Genomic DNA, 20,113 nt, shown 5'->3' with positions numbered 1-20,113 from the left:
AATTCCATATACATTCTCGTATGTGAGACTTGCTGCCGTGGAATTAATCAGACTCATGGGGGATGCATGGTATGTTTGAGGACTTAGCAGATTGCAGAAATAACACTTAAATGTACGGAAAGCAATACGAGAGAATTCTGCAAAATTCCAATTCTCTCATATGGTGTAAACTAAGCCAAATATGAACTTTAACTTTACTGAGCAAGTCATGACAGTTCCTGGTACTGCAATCTCGAATTAGTTCCTGAACCTGACAATATTACGATGATCCCTGATGCTATCGAGTTTTGCTGGCCCATTTGAAAGCGATGGCAATGTATTATATGAGAAACTTGCGGAAATTGAAAATGAAGTCGATTTAATTATAGTAATGAATCAATGAGGTGTAGTTTGTCAACACATGTGTTTTTGGAATCGTATGACTCACCAAATACGTACTTAGAGCATGAAAAGAACTCGGGTTACCAACACAGCCTCCACTCTGAGGTTGAAGACTCATTACCATACGCAAAATATTACGGTAATATGCTCCGTCTCTACATTGCACAGAATGTCATCACGAATGCCTAAAAATATGCCGGTACAAAAACGATGCCGACATCGAATTAATTAATCATTTTCCATTCGTGTTCTTGTTAGATGATGATGATATTCTCAAAATTATTAATGATATTATTGATTATAAATTTAAAGGCCGTATTGATGATATTCAGAAGGCCGTACTGTATACGGTAATTTAGTTCACCATGAAAGGAGTTGAAATTTGAGATCTCTCTTGCTATACATTACAAAATTCTGTTATATGTTTTTCATGGTCATTCTAAAAAGTGGACAATCTCACTTGTATTACATTTTATGTGAAATGTCAGGAACACTTTGGAGAAAACACTCAAATCTCGTCAAAGAATAAAAAATTCTAAATAGAAAGAAGATTTGGTCGTTTTTTGGCGCCAATAATTTAGAGCGGACTATAATTTATCAAATACTTTTTTCATAAATTGTACTGAAAGTATCTCACAATACAAATCGCCGTTGGTAAACGAGTAACGAAATTATAAAGCCGCTAGGGGAAAAGATTAAAAATTCCGTTCGCGTCCTGGCAAATTCAAAGTTGTAGGTTGAAATGAAATGAATATTATAAATTCTATGTATGCAAATTTCCAAACACTAGATTCTAACTGATAAACATCGTACAACTTATAAATACTGTTCAGACATAACATACAATCTTACTGTAGACATATTATCTTCAAACGTTGTCTGACTCATTCACTGTGTAGATGAAATATCACAAACGGTCAACAGCTGACACTACAACTAAGAGCTCAGGTCTCAAAACTGTTTCATTTAACGGAATCTATACGCGAAATTATACATAATATGCGGTATCAAAACAAGGCAAGCCTTTGATAATTCCTGCTCAAAAGTAATATCTACGAGGCAACGACTAAAATCTATTCACGATTAAACTAATTATATAGTCCAAATGTTCTAGATTCAGCAGTCGGTCCTAATCAATGGCTTACGCGTTTCTGAGATAGATTTTAATATAAAAGTTTATAAATTACGTCACAAAACACGACACGCCTTGGATTGAACCATTTGAAAACACCACGTGACCTACTATGCCATGAACTGCCAGATAATAATGACTTTCTGCGATATATAATACTTGTGATTATTATACCTTGAATCAAAATGCGTCCAATTGAGAACGTTAATTGGCCTAAAGTCAGTGATGCTAACATTGTTTCCATACACCGTCACACTATGATCTGCGGGATGCTGCTTTTTCTAATTGCTGTTTGTAACAAAGATTAGTCTGCATGTGCGGAAGTTCTTTCTTTTGTCGGGTGTGGATATCATTGTCTGGGATAGCGCAAGGCGCAAAAATAAATAATTCTCTTATCTCAAGTTCGGAGCATCGTTTCCGTAAAAAGGAGTTCAATCAATTCCGAACGAGTTGCCGAATTGCATCAACGGGTGGTCTAAAGGCCGTCGTTAAGTGACAAATTGAAAACGACCTAGATTTGAAGGTGCAAACTACAAATTCGTTAACCAACATTTTTATCATTTGAGCTATCGTTGTGATTCCTTTGTTAGCATGCCTTGAGGTAGGTATATATAAGATAGGGAGTTTTTCCGCGTGTTGTCTCCCCACTTGTGTTTGTGGTTATAATTGCTTTAATTGATTCTACGGGAAGTAAAAACGCACTAATTGTCGTGTGCCACGTTTTGTCTTGGACTGATGTATTCGGGTTACGTTTTTGTGTGGATCACATCTGTTTCTGGTTATTGTTTATGTCTGTTAAGTAGCCGTAAGGTGATTTATGCTGTTTTTATAATATAGCCGCAATAGGGACTGAGATATTCTGATTTTATCGTAGCAGATCGCCCTTCAAAGATGAAGAGAGAAAAACCTGCGACTGGTAAAGTTGGAGATGAATATGTCGTCCCAATCGCCTTTGAATTGACCTACCCCATAGAAGGCACAATGGGCTGCAATTGGACAGCAGGTTAACAAAAGGTGCGTTGTGATAGGTCGATGGCAAACTTGGTTCTCATGGCATGGCTCTTCATATTTGCGCGACCCCAACATAACGTCTACCACGACCTAAATTTGTTCGCGATTTTGCAAGATTTAAGTCTGTAATTCCCCAAAATCGTGATCCGTGTTTTGGTCAATCGTCTGGAAACATCACGACCTATCATTTTTGAAAGTCAAGATCTGAAGCAAATAGACTCTTAAGAAAAATACTAATTTGATACTATAATGCGAAAACTGATCTTGATGGTGTAGTGATTCAAATCAGCAAAATTATCATTCTGTTATTTTAGAATATTTTACACTAAAAATATTAGCATGCGAAGAAATTATAGATATACAGTTCTCGCCCACGTTTTATTTCACGAGACTACGACCTCGTTGAGTTCAAAACTTCCTCTAGGTTGTGCGAGTTCATTACTTCTGTATAGAGCCTGGTTCGTTTACATAATATGTTCCCCATATATTGCTTCGGGCGTGCCGTCTGCTACGTGAAAAATGATTTCAACAATTAGCGTACGCATGTGACGTGGGTTTCTACGCAAGTGCGTACTACACGATCAACGTGAGCGTATATCTAGTAAACGTGACGCAATCTATCAGTTCCAATTTCTCAATGAAGTGAGGAACAACAAACTAGATGTCAGAACCCACAATTTGACTCGTATGTGAGAATTATGTGTTCGCTTACTTTGTAAAACTTTGAATAATGCCTTTAATACTTATTGTGCATTTGTATTCAATTATAAGGAGACTGCAACAGTAGTATAATACCAGCTGTATAGTTATTAAAATAGAAAATAGTTACGGAAAATTTGATGTACAATTTACTCTGCACTGCCATTGAAATTCAAGCGCGTAAAATTTTAAAGTACCAAAATGAAACTAACCTAACTTATTGTTGGGTCAGCCTTAGTTTCGCGGTATATATTTAGCAGTTGAAAGCAAGAATTAGAATGACGCAAGGACGCACGCCACGGTTTGTGACTTTGTGCTCGACGCACGCAACTGACGCTGACTGACTACAAAGACGCAATATCTATTAATAATGTTCAATCACTCGGAATGTATAGACGCAAACATATCTTGAATTGTAACTGCTCTTCCACAATCATGTTTGGATCTAAGTTATGCAGCACTCTATCTGAAGAAGACGTTCAATTAATTAATCTATAAAATATGAAATCATGTTAAAACGTTATGGTAAATGATGAGTTTGAATTCTGCTCTGTCATTGTTGTATGATTATGACACATACTATAGTAAAACCTGTTACTGATGTGTAATATTAAAATTGAACTTTAATCTATTTTAAATTCGACTGATCCACCGACTACTCTAATGTGTCTTATCTCTGATGTAACCTGATATAAATTTATATTTACCACAATTGTATCAGATATTTCATCCGGTAACAAAATTCTGACCTATTGTACTTCGTGACTTGAAATTTGAAGCAAATCAATCTGCTATTGTATATCTCACACCTGAGGGGTTGACCATGAAAAATCAAGTTGGTGTTAGACGTTCATGCAATATTCAAACTTGGACTTGTCATTGCATGAATATTTAATAATTCTACGTCATGTACGAAAAGATATAAATTATGCATCAACGTGAAACGTCATCCGGGGAATCTAGATAAATCTATTTCAATCGATTTTGTTTTACTGCCAGGTTTAATTTTGATTATGACGTAATAAATTTGAAATTAGGTGAAAGGGGATACCTGTCAGCCCAATTTTAAACCCAAAAATTTCATGACAGTACGAAGCAATCACGAATCCTTCTAATATGTATAGTTTACTTAGCAATTATGGGGTCAACATTCATGAATGGACGAATTGGTAATTATGTGAGGAAGTTAAAAACTATATAAAGTGGGAACTTCGAAACGTAATCCTCTGTTGTAACTTGATAGTTGCATTCTTTTGATAGTTGCATGCTTCGATAAATAACTGAATGGAAAATATTTTCAATTGCAGTTTTGAAGCCGTATTTCATGGGCTCCATGCTGCCTCCTAGCGTAAGTTGCTGCCCATTGCCATTAAAATCTAATGGATTGGGGTTCAATTGATTATTAACGAAGTTTTTTTAAAAATGAAGTCCATGTAAGAATTTTTACGTCTGTTGTTTAATTTAGTACGTCTATGGATTAGGTTTGTCGATTTGAAAAATGACATTTTTTTACGCTTCTGCTATGACAAAATTTGATCATGGTGATTATTGGACACGAAATGGACCTATGAATCGTTTTGAATCATTATGTTCTTGTTGGTGTTTTTCGCTTTTTTCATCAACTGCATTATTTGCTTTGAAATTTTCAGTTGTCCATTCATTTTAATTTATTCCAGAACCTTCTATGAGCTCTCATGTGATTCGTTTTTCACATCTCTTGGATATTGATTTAAATCATTTGTAGCGGTTCGTCGACCTCTCTCGTGCTGCTCTCTTGCTACGCGAAAGTCGGAAGTTTTTAGAAGGTACCGGTACTGTAAAAGGTAAGGTAGAGTACTGCTTTGCTTCGGTCTTCATGTTCATATATTTGAGCATCACTCTCTTGTGCGTATTTTTTGTAATTTTAAAACATTAAAGTATTTTGTTAGCACAAAATTACTGACCAGTTCTACATTAGCAGCAACTAAAGCGACTTTCGTGTCTGTCGACAATTTCGTCGTTTATTGAGTTTTAAAAAGCTCGTGTAAAATATTATTTTTGGTAGAACACCTTGCATATCATTGGATTCGAAATATCGCATTTCTTCGCAACTTGACCACTTGATTTCAAATGCAGTATTTGGAGAAGGAAGGAGGCTATTACTTATATTTTTTCGAATTCCAACCCGATGTTTCATTCGTGATTTTGCTATTTTATTTTATGGCAACACACTTTATGAGCCACTTCGTGTCTATATATTTAGGTATTACACTGTTGTTCTTGATAACAAAAAAAATATAAATTGGAAATTTTTATAATAAAAACTCACCTTAATTACTTCAACCTCTTTGTCCGGGTGAAAACTGAATCGAAATAAAGACGTCATTTCCATCACAGTCCAGTCAATCCCGAATTATATAATGAGAATTGAAGATAATTCCGTATAGGCAAAGCTATTAAGTTGAAAGTTCATAGCGCTAATTGACATTTATATTTCACTCTGAAAATATAAAAATGGGAAAAATGAAGATAAGTTGATGGGTTGAAAAAGTACGTTATTGACCAGTGTTTTAGGCGTACCTTCCATAGATTTTCTGTAAGATTTTCTATAGTAAGACTACAACCAGCCACTCAGACCTGCAAAATTGCTAAGTGCATAGACTGAAATAGGTGTATGCTTTCATGATATTATATTTATATAGTGAGGGGATGAGCGATCTGATATAACTATTATGGTTTATCAGCGTACTGCCTAATTTAAATACAATTGCATTCTGCATAATATAGACATTTGTTATTATTTACTTATACTATTAATATAAGTCACTCTGGCTCAGTAACTGATGGTTTATTGAATTATCAAATTCTAAATAAGCATTACAAGAATTCACCGATTAACATAAGATGACCTGAAAATTTCAAAGCCCGTAACGAAAAACAAAAGCAGAACACATGCCCAACTACAGCAGTGTATATTGAGCCTGGAGTCGAATGAGGGTAAACACGTTAATCGCTGATTACTTATCCTCTGCCAGTCAGTCAGTAACTTTATTGTGTTGCGACATACTCCAGTAAATTGGTTCACAAACAATGGTTAGTTATAACGTGATTTGCAAGTTAAATGGATGGACATATATTTTTTTTGGTTTTAAATATTTAATGTAAGGACATTATACGTACACAAAAAATGTAATTATCAATAAATTTAGCAAATAATAAATTTGGCAAATTTCATAACACGCAATTACATCTCTATTGCTCGCCCAACAGACTAGAACATATTTGCACAATATAGATAAAAAAAAGAAAATAAACATTGCATTTTATTCTGCTCAACAAATATTTGAGACGAAATTTATGAAACCCTCCCTTGATAAAAGATCAGAAAGGTGTTTGTTTTATTAACCTACATGTAGGTTTTACCTAATGTTTGACCATTTTAAATATATATATATATATATCAAGTATAATTAACGCGACAAAAACGAAGTTTTTGATATTTTCATGACTTATTAATATATCTGTATTTTTTGTTTAGAACAGATCTGTCTCACTTTTGCTTAAATTAGGCCAAAAACCCAACCGAAACGGACTCGAATTTAAACTGTTTGTTTGAATCTTTGGAAGCTACAGTTGTCATATGAACTATAAAATTATGTTTCATACAATTATAATTTTTGAAAATTGCATCGTCTCCTCAATCTCGACATACGACGGCACTCCAGAGGTGTGTGTACCAATATGGAGGTAACTAATTTTGTTCGTCTACTTTACATCAAGTTGTGTAAAGGCACTGAATCCTATGGGCAGGGGGTATATTCACTTGTAACACAGGCAGTCCACGAACCTGGTACACACACTACGGGAGTAACCCTATATGCAAATCCTGTACTGCGCTGGTATCTTAAAAAATTAAACTATGCGCTGCATGCAATCCCAAATGTGTCAAACTACGGGAATGCCAACTTCCTTGTTAAGTCGTAACATAATACAATAGACTCCATGAGCTGAATTATGCATTGCATTATAATCACGCACAACTTACGTGTTTTATGTGCGTATGCAGTGATTCACACATGATTTTGGCGCTGTAAAGTATATTAGTGCATTTACGTCATTTAACTGAAAGAAATCACTTGTTCTGGTATACCTATTACCAATTTTCAATTAATTCTTATTTTAGAAAAAAGGTTCAGTAGAACACTAACAGTGCGCATAATATATATTCATCAGCATTTTTAAATGTAAAAGATTAATTTATTTGCAGCAATAATAATATACTAAGTAATACATTTTGGTACATCACTAAAAATACCTTTATCACAGGGTATGCATCTTGCCAACGATGCAACATCGCAATAATTTTATATTCAAATAAATATAAACCTGTTTTATTGGCATGTTTAACCTACTAATCTGTGTTTTTGCCGCGACTAAAAAGCAAGGAAAATCAGCGAAATGTCTGAAATTTTCATTCATATACTGGCCCTCATAATATTATACGTTACACCATTAACTAAAACACGTCTGGTTGAAAAAAAATTTTCGTTACTTAGAATTTTGGGATTAGCGTAATAAGTGTCCTATTAGTTTAGATGACCGCAAAATTGATTGAGAAACATGAAGCCAGAAACATGAAAAGCAATACTTGCTGAACATATGCTTTCAATTAGATTTTTGCGACTGGCTGTACATACTCTCTATTATGCCATTGTGCTGGCGGGTTAAGCATAGCTCTGATACACTTTTTCATTTCTGCCTTATTGTCCTTAATCCTTGTCCTAATCGCGCCTGTTAATAAGTTATATATTAGGACAAGGACATCTCAGCTGATCGCACGAATGCTGATGTTGCACGTCGACTGCCGATTCCGTGGTCTATACTCGGCCGTACATAACTAGAGTATAATATTATTAAGCCAGTTTAGGGTTATTTTATCTGAGTTGGTAAGTCAATGTTCAAATTTACATTGGCGAGAAAAGAGAAAGTACATAATGCATGAATAACCAACAAATAAACGGCATTTTATGGGGTCACGTAATATTGTTTGCGTTCACTAAAATTTCTAGGTAAATTTTCAATTTTTTAATTTAATAGTTCGTCAAATGAAGTGTAATCAAAGAACTTGTTACTGATTGTTCAATCTCCAAAGGTCACAAACTGTGGATGACCTACTAACACGTTACTCGATTCATTAACAATATTAATAATGTGTACAGACTTATATACATTGCATGCAGTATTAGCGGACGATACGGCAATTTTTTTTAAAGCGTGTGCAATTGTTTGCCGAAACAACCGCCGCGCGACCCATTCATTGTACATATTGTATTGCACTGTGCGATACTTTATTGTTTTGAGTTGAACGCATCGTTACGAAATCAGAAGAGCCTGAATATCATCCTTCCCTGTTTAAAATCATCTAATTTTTTTAGAATATTCACGTCATAAATATAGATACCTAAATTGTTATTCTGAAGAAACCTTTTTCTATCAACTGGATAAAATTAAAATGAATTTTTATACGGTATAGTTTAGTATTCTAGAATTTTGAATATCATGTTTTTTGCGTGCCAAACAGGACATAAATGTCAAAATTATTTTCCTTGCATATTACATAAATAATAACATTACTGAAAAATGACAAGTGTACGAACAAAAAGACTAATTAGAGTAATTATTTCTCCAATTTTACGTCTTTCAACAATGGCGTCATGTAGCATTTATTGTGATGTCATAAGATATCATCCCCATGCTGTGTGAAATGTTTTATGACATCATCCCCATGCTGTGTGAAATGTTTTATGACGTCATAAGAAATTTTTCAAATTTGAAACCACGTTCCTATTACATATCTGCCAACGACTGCCTTTGACACGTTTTTCCAGTAACGATAAAGTTTTACCGCTGGTTGACCTTGCTACTATCTACAATACATCATTTATATACTATTTTATAATTCAATGCTACATAAATCTGCGAGTTAATAAAGCAGTTAATATAGCCGCTAAGCGTAAGCATATACAGGGAACATATTTTCGACATTCACGATATTTACTGTTGAAAATGAATCTGGGCTACTACTTTTTCGTGATTATTCCTTAACTTAATTCGTCTATGTAGAAAAGCGCCACTCACATTGCTTGAATCTGTGCCACTTCGTATAGTACAGTAAATAATATTAAAAAATGGAATAATATTCGGTCTATTATTTCTCTAATCTAATTGTAAATTCACTAGGTATTGTGTTCTAACTGTCTACAATATACCTCAGTCAGGCAAACATTTTTCTTTGTGGGGTATAACAGGCTCAACTCACGGCTGTATTTTTATTTTAATGATTTTGAGCTTACATGATTGAATGCTATTGAGAGAATTGCACGAAATCTATTTATTCAAGTTTGCTATTTTAGATGACAGTTCCTCATTTCCGCTTCAAAAACTAAGCGCAAATTCATTAGCAGCCTTCTCACAATGTATGCAATAACTTTAAGCAGAAGAACTTGTGTGAGCCACCTACTTTCCTTTGAACAAACTTGCATGCAATGAATCCGAATATATTTGTGAAGCAAAGTACAATAATAACGGCCAGCACTTTTAGTTGATATATCATGAAAGGAAGTTTAACACACAAACGCCTAACTGCTATTAAAATCTATTTCGCCACAAGACATCATTTGTCATCTTCAAAAATCTTAAATTTCAGCTGGTAGCTCGATTTCAATTAGCCTTTCATTTATAGTAAACAGTTTACAACCTAATACTGTATACTACTACAAAGCTCGTGCTACAGCTGTATGACGAGGCAGGAAGTCCTTGCTTGCGGCGTAAATTTGCGGTGATTCACATGTTCGCTAGAATGTTAATTCAAACTGGAATAGATAATAGTATAAATCTGTAAGCATGCAAAAGCTGTCGTTACTGTTTACGTCTGACGTAACGGCGCGACGTGACTGATACATCACCACGTTTTAATCGGACTTGAAAATGTTATTTGGTGAAACTTATTTTAATGCTATGATGTTGACCATATTTTTTAGATCTCAGTCATATTGATTAGTGCTAAAATGTGTGGCAATATCGAAAACGCAACTATCTTACTGCACGACCATGATTTCCCCTGTGTGACAAATTCAAGTTGTGCTATGTTATTCGTTAAATTTATAAAATTTATCTCGTGTCTTAAAAGAAAACTCAAATGTTGTGCTTTAGAAAAAGGATCGCCATACATTTTAAGAAGTAATATACCAGGCGAACGTTGAAACCTTGAATCTTGAACCACTTACAGAACCCTATTTATTTTCTGTTCCGGATAGATATTTGGATTCGTAGCGTTTTGAATAAACTCAATTATCAAGATTTCTATTAGTTCTCTAAATCCTAAAAATAAGCCCAAATCCAGTCGACAGAAGCAAATCCCAAATTTGCAATCATGCAAATTAGTTTCTTTCGCTAAAGTTGATTTAATGAGCTAAACCAAAAAGATGTTTGTTGCCGATTCTTCAAAGTTTGTCTAGTTCGGCAGGGGTGTGTAACCTGCTATTCAAGTTTTTTGTCACACCCACTTTAAACGAATTGAGCGAGAAATTTGCAGCTTTTTTCTTTTCCCGACTACCAAATTTGTTTTAACTGAAGTGCTAGCAATTCGAAGTTCATTTTCCAAGTGTTTGTCTGTAAAAACCGATCGATAGGGAGATTTCATGACGCCCATTTTAGAACAAAATTGTTCGCAAAAATATGTTGAGAAAAAGAGTGCCATTTTTTGAATTTTGTCAAATGTGGAAAGTTATCTTGGTTGAGATGTTTTTAGTAAAGATCGCCAACATTCATTTTCAAATGCATTATTGTCAAGTCTGTCTTATTCTATAGATAACGTCATTGTGCTGCGCACAAGTCATTTTCCGGATTCTCACACTTCTATCTATACTAGATTAAGACGAGTGTTTATCAGCCTATGGGGGTCACGACCCAAAACTGGGTCGCATGAAATTGTGTTTTCAGCACAAACCTCAATGTTATACACTTTACATTTTAGTAAATGTTACTGATTATTTTATATTTGGTATAAGTGTTTCAATAGTATAAAACTTGGCACCATCTATTTTTCAAGCCACGCCACTATTTCAAAAACGCGTGTGTGGCAAACCAGCGCAGATTTCTCACTCTGAAGTGATTTTTAGGAAAATAATGGTTTATTTATAAATGATTGTTTTAGGCTGTAAGTGATTGGATTTTGCGACCATAAAACACTGCATACCCTGTTACTATTTGAGCATGTTCTTGGGTTGCGAGAAAAACAAATTTTATTTATATAAGAAATTGGTACGCCCGTAGTATGTGAACCAAGATGGCGGTCACCGTAACATAGTATGTGTACCAGGTTAGAGTTAAGATATAATTTCAGGTACAAATACTACGGGAGTCACTTGACTATTCCTCAAACTCGTGATAGAACTAAAATAAGTAAAATTAGAATATAATTATGGCTACCCCCAACCTGTTACACACACTCTATGTTCCGGTGTCCGCCATCTTAGTTCATATACTACGGGAGCGCCAAAAAATTGAGTCACTTGAAAAAAGGTTGGGAACCACTGATTTAGACAGAATTGACCAATATGCTGAAACCAAAACTCATTTAGCTCTTGTATCTCTCCATGATAAAATTCTTCAAACTGCCTTCCAAATGCTTAATCTTCAATTGCCCGTTCTTACTAATTTATTAGCATCTGTTATGCACTTTCCTCAAATTGCTCGATGCTCAGCGAGTGACAGCTATGTGAATCGCGATGTTTGCTTTGTAGAAGCTAACTTTTAGGACATTGTAACGTCATAGGTATAGATAATAAATTAGACTACGTAGGCTTTGCGACAAAAGAGGGATTAGAATTGCTCGCATGTACAAGAACGTAGTATGTGTACCAGGTTAGGGTTAGGCGATAATTTCAAGTACAGATACTACGGGAGTAAGTTGGCTAGTTTCCAAATAGAACTAAAATAGGGAAATTTGGAATAAATTTGGTACACATACTACGTTCCGGTGTCCGCCATCTTGGTACGCATACTTCAGGAGCACCCCGGATTTAACTAAATTAAAACCTTGTTTTGCGGTTCGTGCACCATTCAAAATTTGGACTTCTCCGCGGGCCCCACAATTTTTCCTTGTGGGCCCCAGTTTGCCCACCCTTAGTGTACTGTTCTACAGCAAGGCCAATGCAAACCCCAAAAAACATACCGCTTTCAGTATTTATCAACCCTTTAAGTTTATACCTTATAGAGTCAAGACTATGATGCTACCGACAAAAATATAAATCACAATTGCTGTCTATTGTCGAGAAATTAGCGAGTATAGCGTTCCGCCATCTCTCGATTGAACGCTTGAAACGGGTGTAGTCAGCAATAATTCAAATTTCGTTTAAAGTCGTTGTTTCGTTCTGATTCAGTCACATTGTTTCACACAACTCACAATAGTATGCAAAACATCAGATTCTACTTATCACTCCAGAAACAGAAACAGAAACTCGATCTTCAATACGAGACAACAAAATATTGCTAAATCCATATCATTCTGCATTCCACATCTTTTAACCGGATTAGTGCGAACGTTTTGATTTAATTTTTTTTCTCTTCATTATTATATCATCACTTGGTTTTGGGCTAATTTCAATAACAGTATTTCAGTCGGATAGGTATTCTGTATTTTCAGCCAATTTGCTTGTTTTAACAATTTAATGATTTCATATTACCATAACAAAAATATTGAAATCTTATGTTTGACTAGATAGTACAAAATCAGCAGCGAAGAGAGTAAATAAATTTGGCTACTACATATATCAATTTCATTCTACCGTGCTTTAGCATGAGCATTGCGATAATAAACACATGGTCCATATTATTAATCTTTTTTTTTTTTCAGAATTAGTAAGGAAAGAATCGAAAAACTTTACGTTTGATTATATAAAACTTATATGTGAAAGTGTATAAAATGTTTCCTACTGGGGTACTCCCATAGTGTGTGTACCAGGTTAGGGTTAGGCAATAATTTTATTCCGATTTTCTTTATTTTAATTCTATTACTAGTTCGGGGACTGTCTGCGTTAGCAAAGTGGTTATAACCCATGCTTATAGGTTTTAGTCCCCTTACACAACTTGATGTAAAGTGGGCGAACAAAATTAGTTTCCTCCATATTGGGACAAGCACTTCTAGAGCGCCCCTACTGAATATTGCTATGAAGCAAATAATATTCAAATTAGTAAGAACAAAATTCAAGAAGCTATTTTTAAAAATTGAAGCTGATATATTTTTTAGGTAATATAACTTATTAGATGATTTATTATTTTGTATTTCTTCGGAACCTTGTTAGAATTAATTTTTGCTATACTGTACTAATATTAATCAGAAGCAATAAACTTTTAGGTGGTTGATAAAACTACTACAGAGCAACAGGTAACAGAGCTACAACTATTTCTAAAAATGCATCAAGTAAGGCTTTTATGTATCAATTTCGTCGTCATCTTCTGCATTTCCGTCACCATTAATTTCAATTTCAACATTCACAGACGGTAAATCTACATCTACTTCATCAGCAATATCTTCGACAATGCCACCGATATCGATTCCTCCTTGATCAACTTCCACAGACGAATCTCCATCTTTTACTTCTTCAACAATGTCTACAACAATCTCACCGATATCGACTCCTTGTTGATTGTCGTTGTCGTCGTCATTATCATCATTTGAGTCGAAGCAATCAGACCAACTGCCCCCTGTAGTACATCTTTCAATCTTCTTCATGTATATTTTGGAACGTATCTTGTGCATTGCGGCGTCCATTCTCCATAATTTGTAGACATCCATCGGCTCTGTTTGTAAATTTCACAATTATCTTAGAGCAATTCAAAATTTAAATATGGAATTATTATAAATATAAATACTATCACATGATGGCATTTATGATAGAAAATAACAAAAACAAATGTTTAAAGACCGTGTATATCGATTGTTATAATATATTGGAATGTTCAACAACAAGGATATATTTAATAACAATTTACATTAATCATGGCTGTATAATAGAAAAAAAACCTATTGTGGCATGTACATAAATTTAAAAATCCTAAATTGTGAATTTTGCGCGTTTGCTCAAAACAAAGCTCGGAACAAGTGGTAACTTGTAATCTAAGACATTACACAATCTAAGTCAAGTTAAGCTACTCACTTGAGTACTCGTCACCCATACATCTGCATACTCTGCACCCTGGAACTTCTTCAATACAAATTCTTGTCTCTTCTCCATTTCTGCATTTGACTTTCGTTGTATCAATGCACTTGAAATCATTCCACATTTCTTGGAAATCCATAGTGCCAAATTCTGCGCAATTGGACCTGTAGTAAAATTGTTTATTTTAAAATATTGGCATTAAGAAAGTTTCCCCAAACTCCCCAAAGATAGAGCTTCTATTTTTTCGTGTTTCAAACATCTCTACTGAGTTAATACGAAATTAATTGTCTGGGAAAAGCCACATTAAAAAAGAAATTTGCTAAAATTTTAGTTATCGTATACTCCTCATTTTTAGCTATACAATGAACGATATTTGGCACAAAAATAATCATATTCTCTGATTATTCCATTTTGAAATGAAATCTCCGCTACCCTATATTGGAGTTTTTTAAGTTTGAGTTTTAGTCAGTTTTTATTGATTATTATTGTGAGCTTGTTACTTGATCTTGTTCGGAATGTGTCACTTACCACCATTCTGCCAATCCTTCAGTCCAATCGACGATTTGTTCTCTGTATTTTCTATACTGGCATAACCACGACTTCGCACCCATGCAGGTTGATTCATCAATGCTTGAGCAATCAGTTTGAACTTGAAAATATATAAAACAAACTTTATCGACCGACACCAACACTGTGATAGATAACCCGTATACAAAATTTCACAAAATAGAATCATGCTTATACGTATTGTATTATAATAGCTTACAAACTGGGGGCCCGATGGGGGTCGCGGTAAAATATTATTCTTCACTGATTTGTGTGTTTAAACAAAATATCGATCAAATTTGGAAACAGTACAGAATCCAACCCTCACTGAAATAAAGCCAAGATCCAATCTTTTGTGCGACAATATGGACATCGATATCATTAATAGTATGGTCCATTTAATATTTAGAATTTTTGCTGGATTATTGTCACTTTATTTTTCTTTTAGTTTCTGGGGGCGAAAAATGTTTCCTTGCCGAATGGGTCGCGATGAAACAAGTTTGAATAACACTGGCTCAGAACACGATGCGGCTTTAAAAAAGTTTCAAATGTCGTATTATTTTTGTATATATATGATTGTATTCATTTTGAAATGAATTGAATGAAAATTCAATGTAGCGCATACCTGGTGTCATTGGAGTCTTGGGTGAATCCGGAGATTTTGGAGAACCTGAACAGAATTAAAAATAAGCATTGAAACATTTGAATTTTCACAAGATACACTTTGACTATAAACCTCACAATGCGGACGTGCACTCATAATTTATAATTAATATAATTGCTAACTAATTTTATTTAGTACTTAATACACTTTGGTTAGGAACATATGTCATGCTATACTGTATTTTGACAAAATTTCATTTGAGTAAAAATTTCTCTTAATTTAATTTTTAGAAATCCATTTTAGTTTATTTGAGTACCGTATTTTACGATCCTCTTTAAATTTCATTTTCCCAAAAACCAATCGTGTGCGTATAAGCCGATTCCACCTAGCGTATGGATCAGATAGTGCTTTATTGCCTACACCCAAAAACCAATATCGTTATTGTTTTAAATATCACTGCGTCTCATAGCCCGATGTGCCTCGTGTATAAATAAAAATCCAATACGAGCAATTTATTTATAATACGGTAGTGTGGTGCCCTGTGGTTTTAAATACGGTGAAAGCGTTTTCGAAAGAACCTTCTACGGACTTTATTGGTATAAAAATGATTATTTGGCAAATATCAATAATTCTACTTTACCTGTTTTGGGAGACTTTGGTGATTTTGGTGAACCTGTAAAATCATGTTTCCAAAGTTAAACGAAAAATTCATGTTTTGCTTTATTTTTATTATTTTAAATTACGTCAAAATTTGAAAACGTCCAATATTCCAACACGACATAGAATAAGTTACAAAAATAAGGTATATTGGATGAAGTAAAAATTCACCACGTAAAATATTTTACGACATTGATAAATATCGGTTCTAGGAGAATTCGCTGCAGGACATCTCGCCCTAGGAAATTTCGTCGTATGAAAGATCTTCTTATTTAAAAAAGATTCGTTATTTGAGATCATACCCTAACCCTATAAACTTACCTGTTTTAATCACAAATACTTGTTTTACGGCAAAATGCTCTTGCGATTTTTCCTGTGACGAGATTTCCTACTGTAATTTCTTTACGGCGAAATTTCCTGCAGCGAATTTTCCGAACACGATAAATATCTAATATAGCGAGGGAGCTTAGAAAATTGGCAAAACATTTTTAGTACTGAAAGTATGTATTAAATATTTATCTTATTATTCCTACTTGTTTTTGTAGACTTTGAACCAGGAGATTTTGGACTCTTTGGAGATTTTTCAGATTTTGAAGTCTTTGTTGATCCAGTTTTCTTTGATTTTGGAGATTTTGGAGTCTTTTTGCTTCCAGTTTTCTCCGATTTTGGAGATTTATCCGATTTAGGAGTTTTATGCGACTTCGGGCTTTTCTTTGTGCCTGTAAAATAACAACAACAAGCATTAAATACGTGCTTTTCTTCGTGGAATATGAATTTATCGACAACCATCGTTGGCTTAACATGGAGAGACTTGCTAATATTTACTCGTAGCACTAAATGACATTGTTTGCTATATAAGGTGAACATTGAGGCAAAAAGTTTTTTCATTTAAACAAAAAAAACATATTATTGCTAACAATCCGTTTCATTTATTAATTATAGGGCAAATTAATCATATTTGTTATATATAATCACGTTTTAGAATACAATTCGAAACAAGACAGGTAAAGAAATATTTATACACAGTTATAAAATGATTTTTGAGCTGCTTTGTGCACTACAGCATAGAATATAAATACAGTACTCAGTATTAGATTTTCATTCAATGCAAATGACGGCTTCGCATCAAGCCGGATAATATTGCAAACCAACCTAAATTTACCGATCGTCTTAACCCTTCTCGAGTAGGTTAGTGTAATGGTCTCGATAACGAAAATAACACAATAATTCACCTTTTCCGTGTGCTACTGCCACCAGCACGACGACAAGTATCAGTAATATCACGGTCAACCTCATGTTTACCTTTTCGTGAACGAGTTATTGTAAAAGCGTAAAATCTAAAAAGAACAAAATCAGTAGAAATGGATTCTATTTTTATAACGCTTATTTTAAAATAATAAAATTGTTTTCTGAAAATAAAATTAGATAATAAATAAATATTTTAATCTTTTCTATAGTAATGTAAAAAATTGATATCCTTAACCTTGTTTTGTCGAACCCTACGCGTAAAAGTTAATTGAACTTTACATTGTGAATATATTTAATACCGTCCATAGACAGAAGATTTCAAAAACCCTTAACAACCATTGAATTAAAAAATATCATGATTTAAGTTACAATACGTTTGCACGCCTGAATTGTAGTTTTGCTGTTTAAAAAAATTTTCAGTAGTTGAAAGCTGCAAAATTTCCCTAATCTTTTTATCGTTTCAGGTATTTCTGATTGTTGATGTAAAATTACCATTATTTTTTATTCATTTTATCAAATCTGCCACTAAATGGGACAATATATATTGTAGCTTTACTTTACATAACATGATCTCTCAGTATGACCAAAATTCGATCTGATCAACAACTAATCTTTAATTTTATCATACCAACCAATACTACCTATGATACACCCCAAACTTAACTGACGAATTTTTTACTACTTCCAAGTATATATTTCCGGGGTTGTAAAATTAAAATTTTATTTGACCTTTGAAATATGTAACCATGTCAACATCTTTTGTACATGACTCAAAGTTGAATAAGTCTATTTGCGTCATTTATTTGCACATAACGCACGAAGTGGCACGCACCCTTGCAAGGCATTGTTGCGTAACAAAGACGGAAAACGTGACGTATTTACGCGAGGTGGGGTTCGCGATTATTCGCACCCATGTCTCACCGCAATTTTAAGCGATTCAATAGATAACTGATGTCTTGGCACGAAAGAGATCATAATAAAATTGGTATTTGTACTGGGTTTGTCACCAGTTTTTCACACTTTTGTGTTTGTGCCCTATATAAATTCATACAACGTTCACATATGAATATTCGCATTAGTTTTTTCTTGTTTCCTCCTTCAATAAAAACCACTGAGTTACCATAGATATTGTATAATTTTATTTTAATAACGGGCGTCAACTTTTCAATGCTTGTTTCAATTGTTAGTTGTTTAATTAATTGTTCAGGACAAAATGTTTTCAATGTTGCACCACACCTTAAATGATGGAAATAACAAAAAAATGATAAGTACGATATCATTAGTGGTTTTTGACGTCATTGTTATGCATCTATATGTGCATTTCTTCTAGTGTCAAATTGATTGTATGGATTTTTCCATGGAATTTTACCAGTTGGCTAGTGATGGCCAACTGAAATTCAATTTCTATTAATTTCAGAATATATTAATATTATGGAAATGTCAAATTTTAACTAAACAGACATTACATTAATAACCAGCGATGAAACAATGACCAAATTAATTACGGTAACAAATTTCGATGAGGGTAATGTAAATAACGATTTGTTTTTATGACTAAGTAACGCTCGTATGCAGTATGTAGGAGCGTTTGGTGTTAAAACCGTAATGCTTTTATTCAAATATCTGATAAAAACAAAACGAATATATTAATTTTTGAGATAATTTCAGATATTCACTTTTCAGATTTGTTCGGTATTCAGAACCATGTTGGAAAATACAAATTCGGAAACTTTCTTTCCATTGTAAATAGCACGAAATGTCGACGAGAAATGGTCGATATCATAGTTAATATTAGTAATACGGTCTTAACACATGTGCATATTTGAAGGACAGTGTTAGGCATCATTACGCATAATTTCATTATTTCTCATATATACAGACATATATCACGATTATATAACCAAAATACGTCAATGACGCGTTTTTACGTGTTGTTATGAATGATTTATTTGAACAATCACTGAATTATTATTGCACCAGGTATTTCTTCATTTTACTGATTCATGATCTTTAATTTTATATCACAATTTTACAAATATCTTTGGCAGCTACGGTCTCAAAGTATATCTTTGGCTATACCATATAAGGACATCCACCCATTTTCCATTCATTTAAAATAAAAGTTCATTACGAATCATAAAAAATCAACGAAATATTTTTCACATATTTTCAACTGAAAAAAAAAAACAATCTTCTTATCTTACTAAAATTTTTGTTTCTGATTGAACATTTGCTAACTATATTAAAAATGAATTAACTGGTTTAAAAAATTTAATGATACGTTTATAGGTCAACAAAATGTTCATGGGAAGTTTTAAATCAACATACATTGAGCCATTCGTATTAAGGGTTGCACGGGCATTGGCTGATGCTAAAACATGAAGGTTAACTACGATCAAAACATGGGAGAAATGCCCATGACAAACTCATTCTAGAATCTCGATGGATATATTACGACTGACTGCGTATACGCGGAAATTATGGGGTGACTAAGATCATGATTGTAATAAGATGGGCTGAGATAATGCAATAACACTATAATTTGTGTGTGGGTATAACAGCCCCCAGTAAATTTACTTTGATACTGGAATGTTGATGACATTCGTCTCGAAAAATTAAGCCGTGAATAATAGC

General features: G+C 33.8%; 2 protein-coding genes and 1 long non-coding RNA gene across 4 annotated transcripts in view; 1 reads left to right on the top strand and 2 right to left on the bottom strand.

The window, feature by feature from the left end:
* The window catches only part of LOC120345174 (ral guanine nucleotide dissociation stimulator-like 1), a 29,181-nt gene extending 23,481 nt beyond the window's left edge, over nucleotides 1-5,700 (bottom strand). The window contains exon 1 of the mRNA XM_039414604.2: nucleotides 5,532-5,700. Coding sequence (XP_039270538.2) covers nucleotides 5,532-5,594 — 63 coding nt within the window. The 5' untranslated portion in view covers nucleotides 5,595-5,700. The remainder of the gene's footprint in view (nucleotides 1-5,531) is intronic.
* On the top strand, nucleotides 1,782-16,897 carry LOC120345176 (uncharacterized). Of its 2 annotated transcripts, none has more exons than XR_005569841.2 (3): nucleotides 1,782-2,527; nucleotides 4,900-5,046; nucleotides 16,777-16,897. It is a non-coding gene; the product is annotated as an uncharacterized LOC120345176 (long non-coding RNA). The 2 variants fall into 2 exon arrangements; XR_005569840.2 differs by lacking the exon at nucleotides 16,777-16,897 and adding an exon at nucleotides 13,763-13,897.
* On the bottom strand, nucleotides 12,884-17,783 carry LOC120345175 (uncharacterized). The gene is made up of 7 exons (XM_039414605.2): nucleotides 17,464-17,783; nucleotides 16,765-16,950; nucleotides 16,215-16,247; nucleotides 15,596-15,640; nucleotides 14,953-15,073; nucleotides 14,422-14,588; nucleotides 12,884-14,065 (listed from the first exon to the last, which is right to left on the bottom strand). Exons 1-7 carry the CDS (start codon nucleotides 17,525-17,527, stop codon nucleotides 13,695-13,697), a joined length of 987 nt encoding a protein of 328 aa, XP_039270539.2. The 5' UTR covers nucleotides 17,528-17,783; the 3' UTR covers nucleotides 12,884-13,694.
* Nucleotides 17,784-20,113: the final 2,330 nt, after the last annotated feature.

This window comes from Styela clava, chromosome 5, assembly GCF_964204865.1.
Source record: "Styela clava chromosome 5, kaStyClav1.hap1.2, whole genome shotgun sequence".
Lineage (NCBI taxonomy): Eukaryota > Metazoa > Chordata > Ascidiacea > Stolidobranchia > Styelidae > Styela > Styela clava.
Note: the sequence above shows the minus strand (reverse complement) of the source record. Positions and strands in the feature narration are given on the sequence as shown.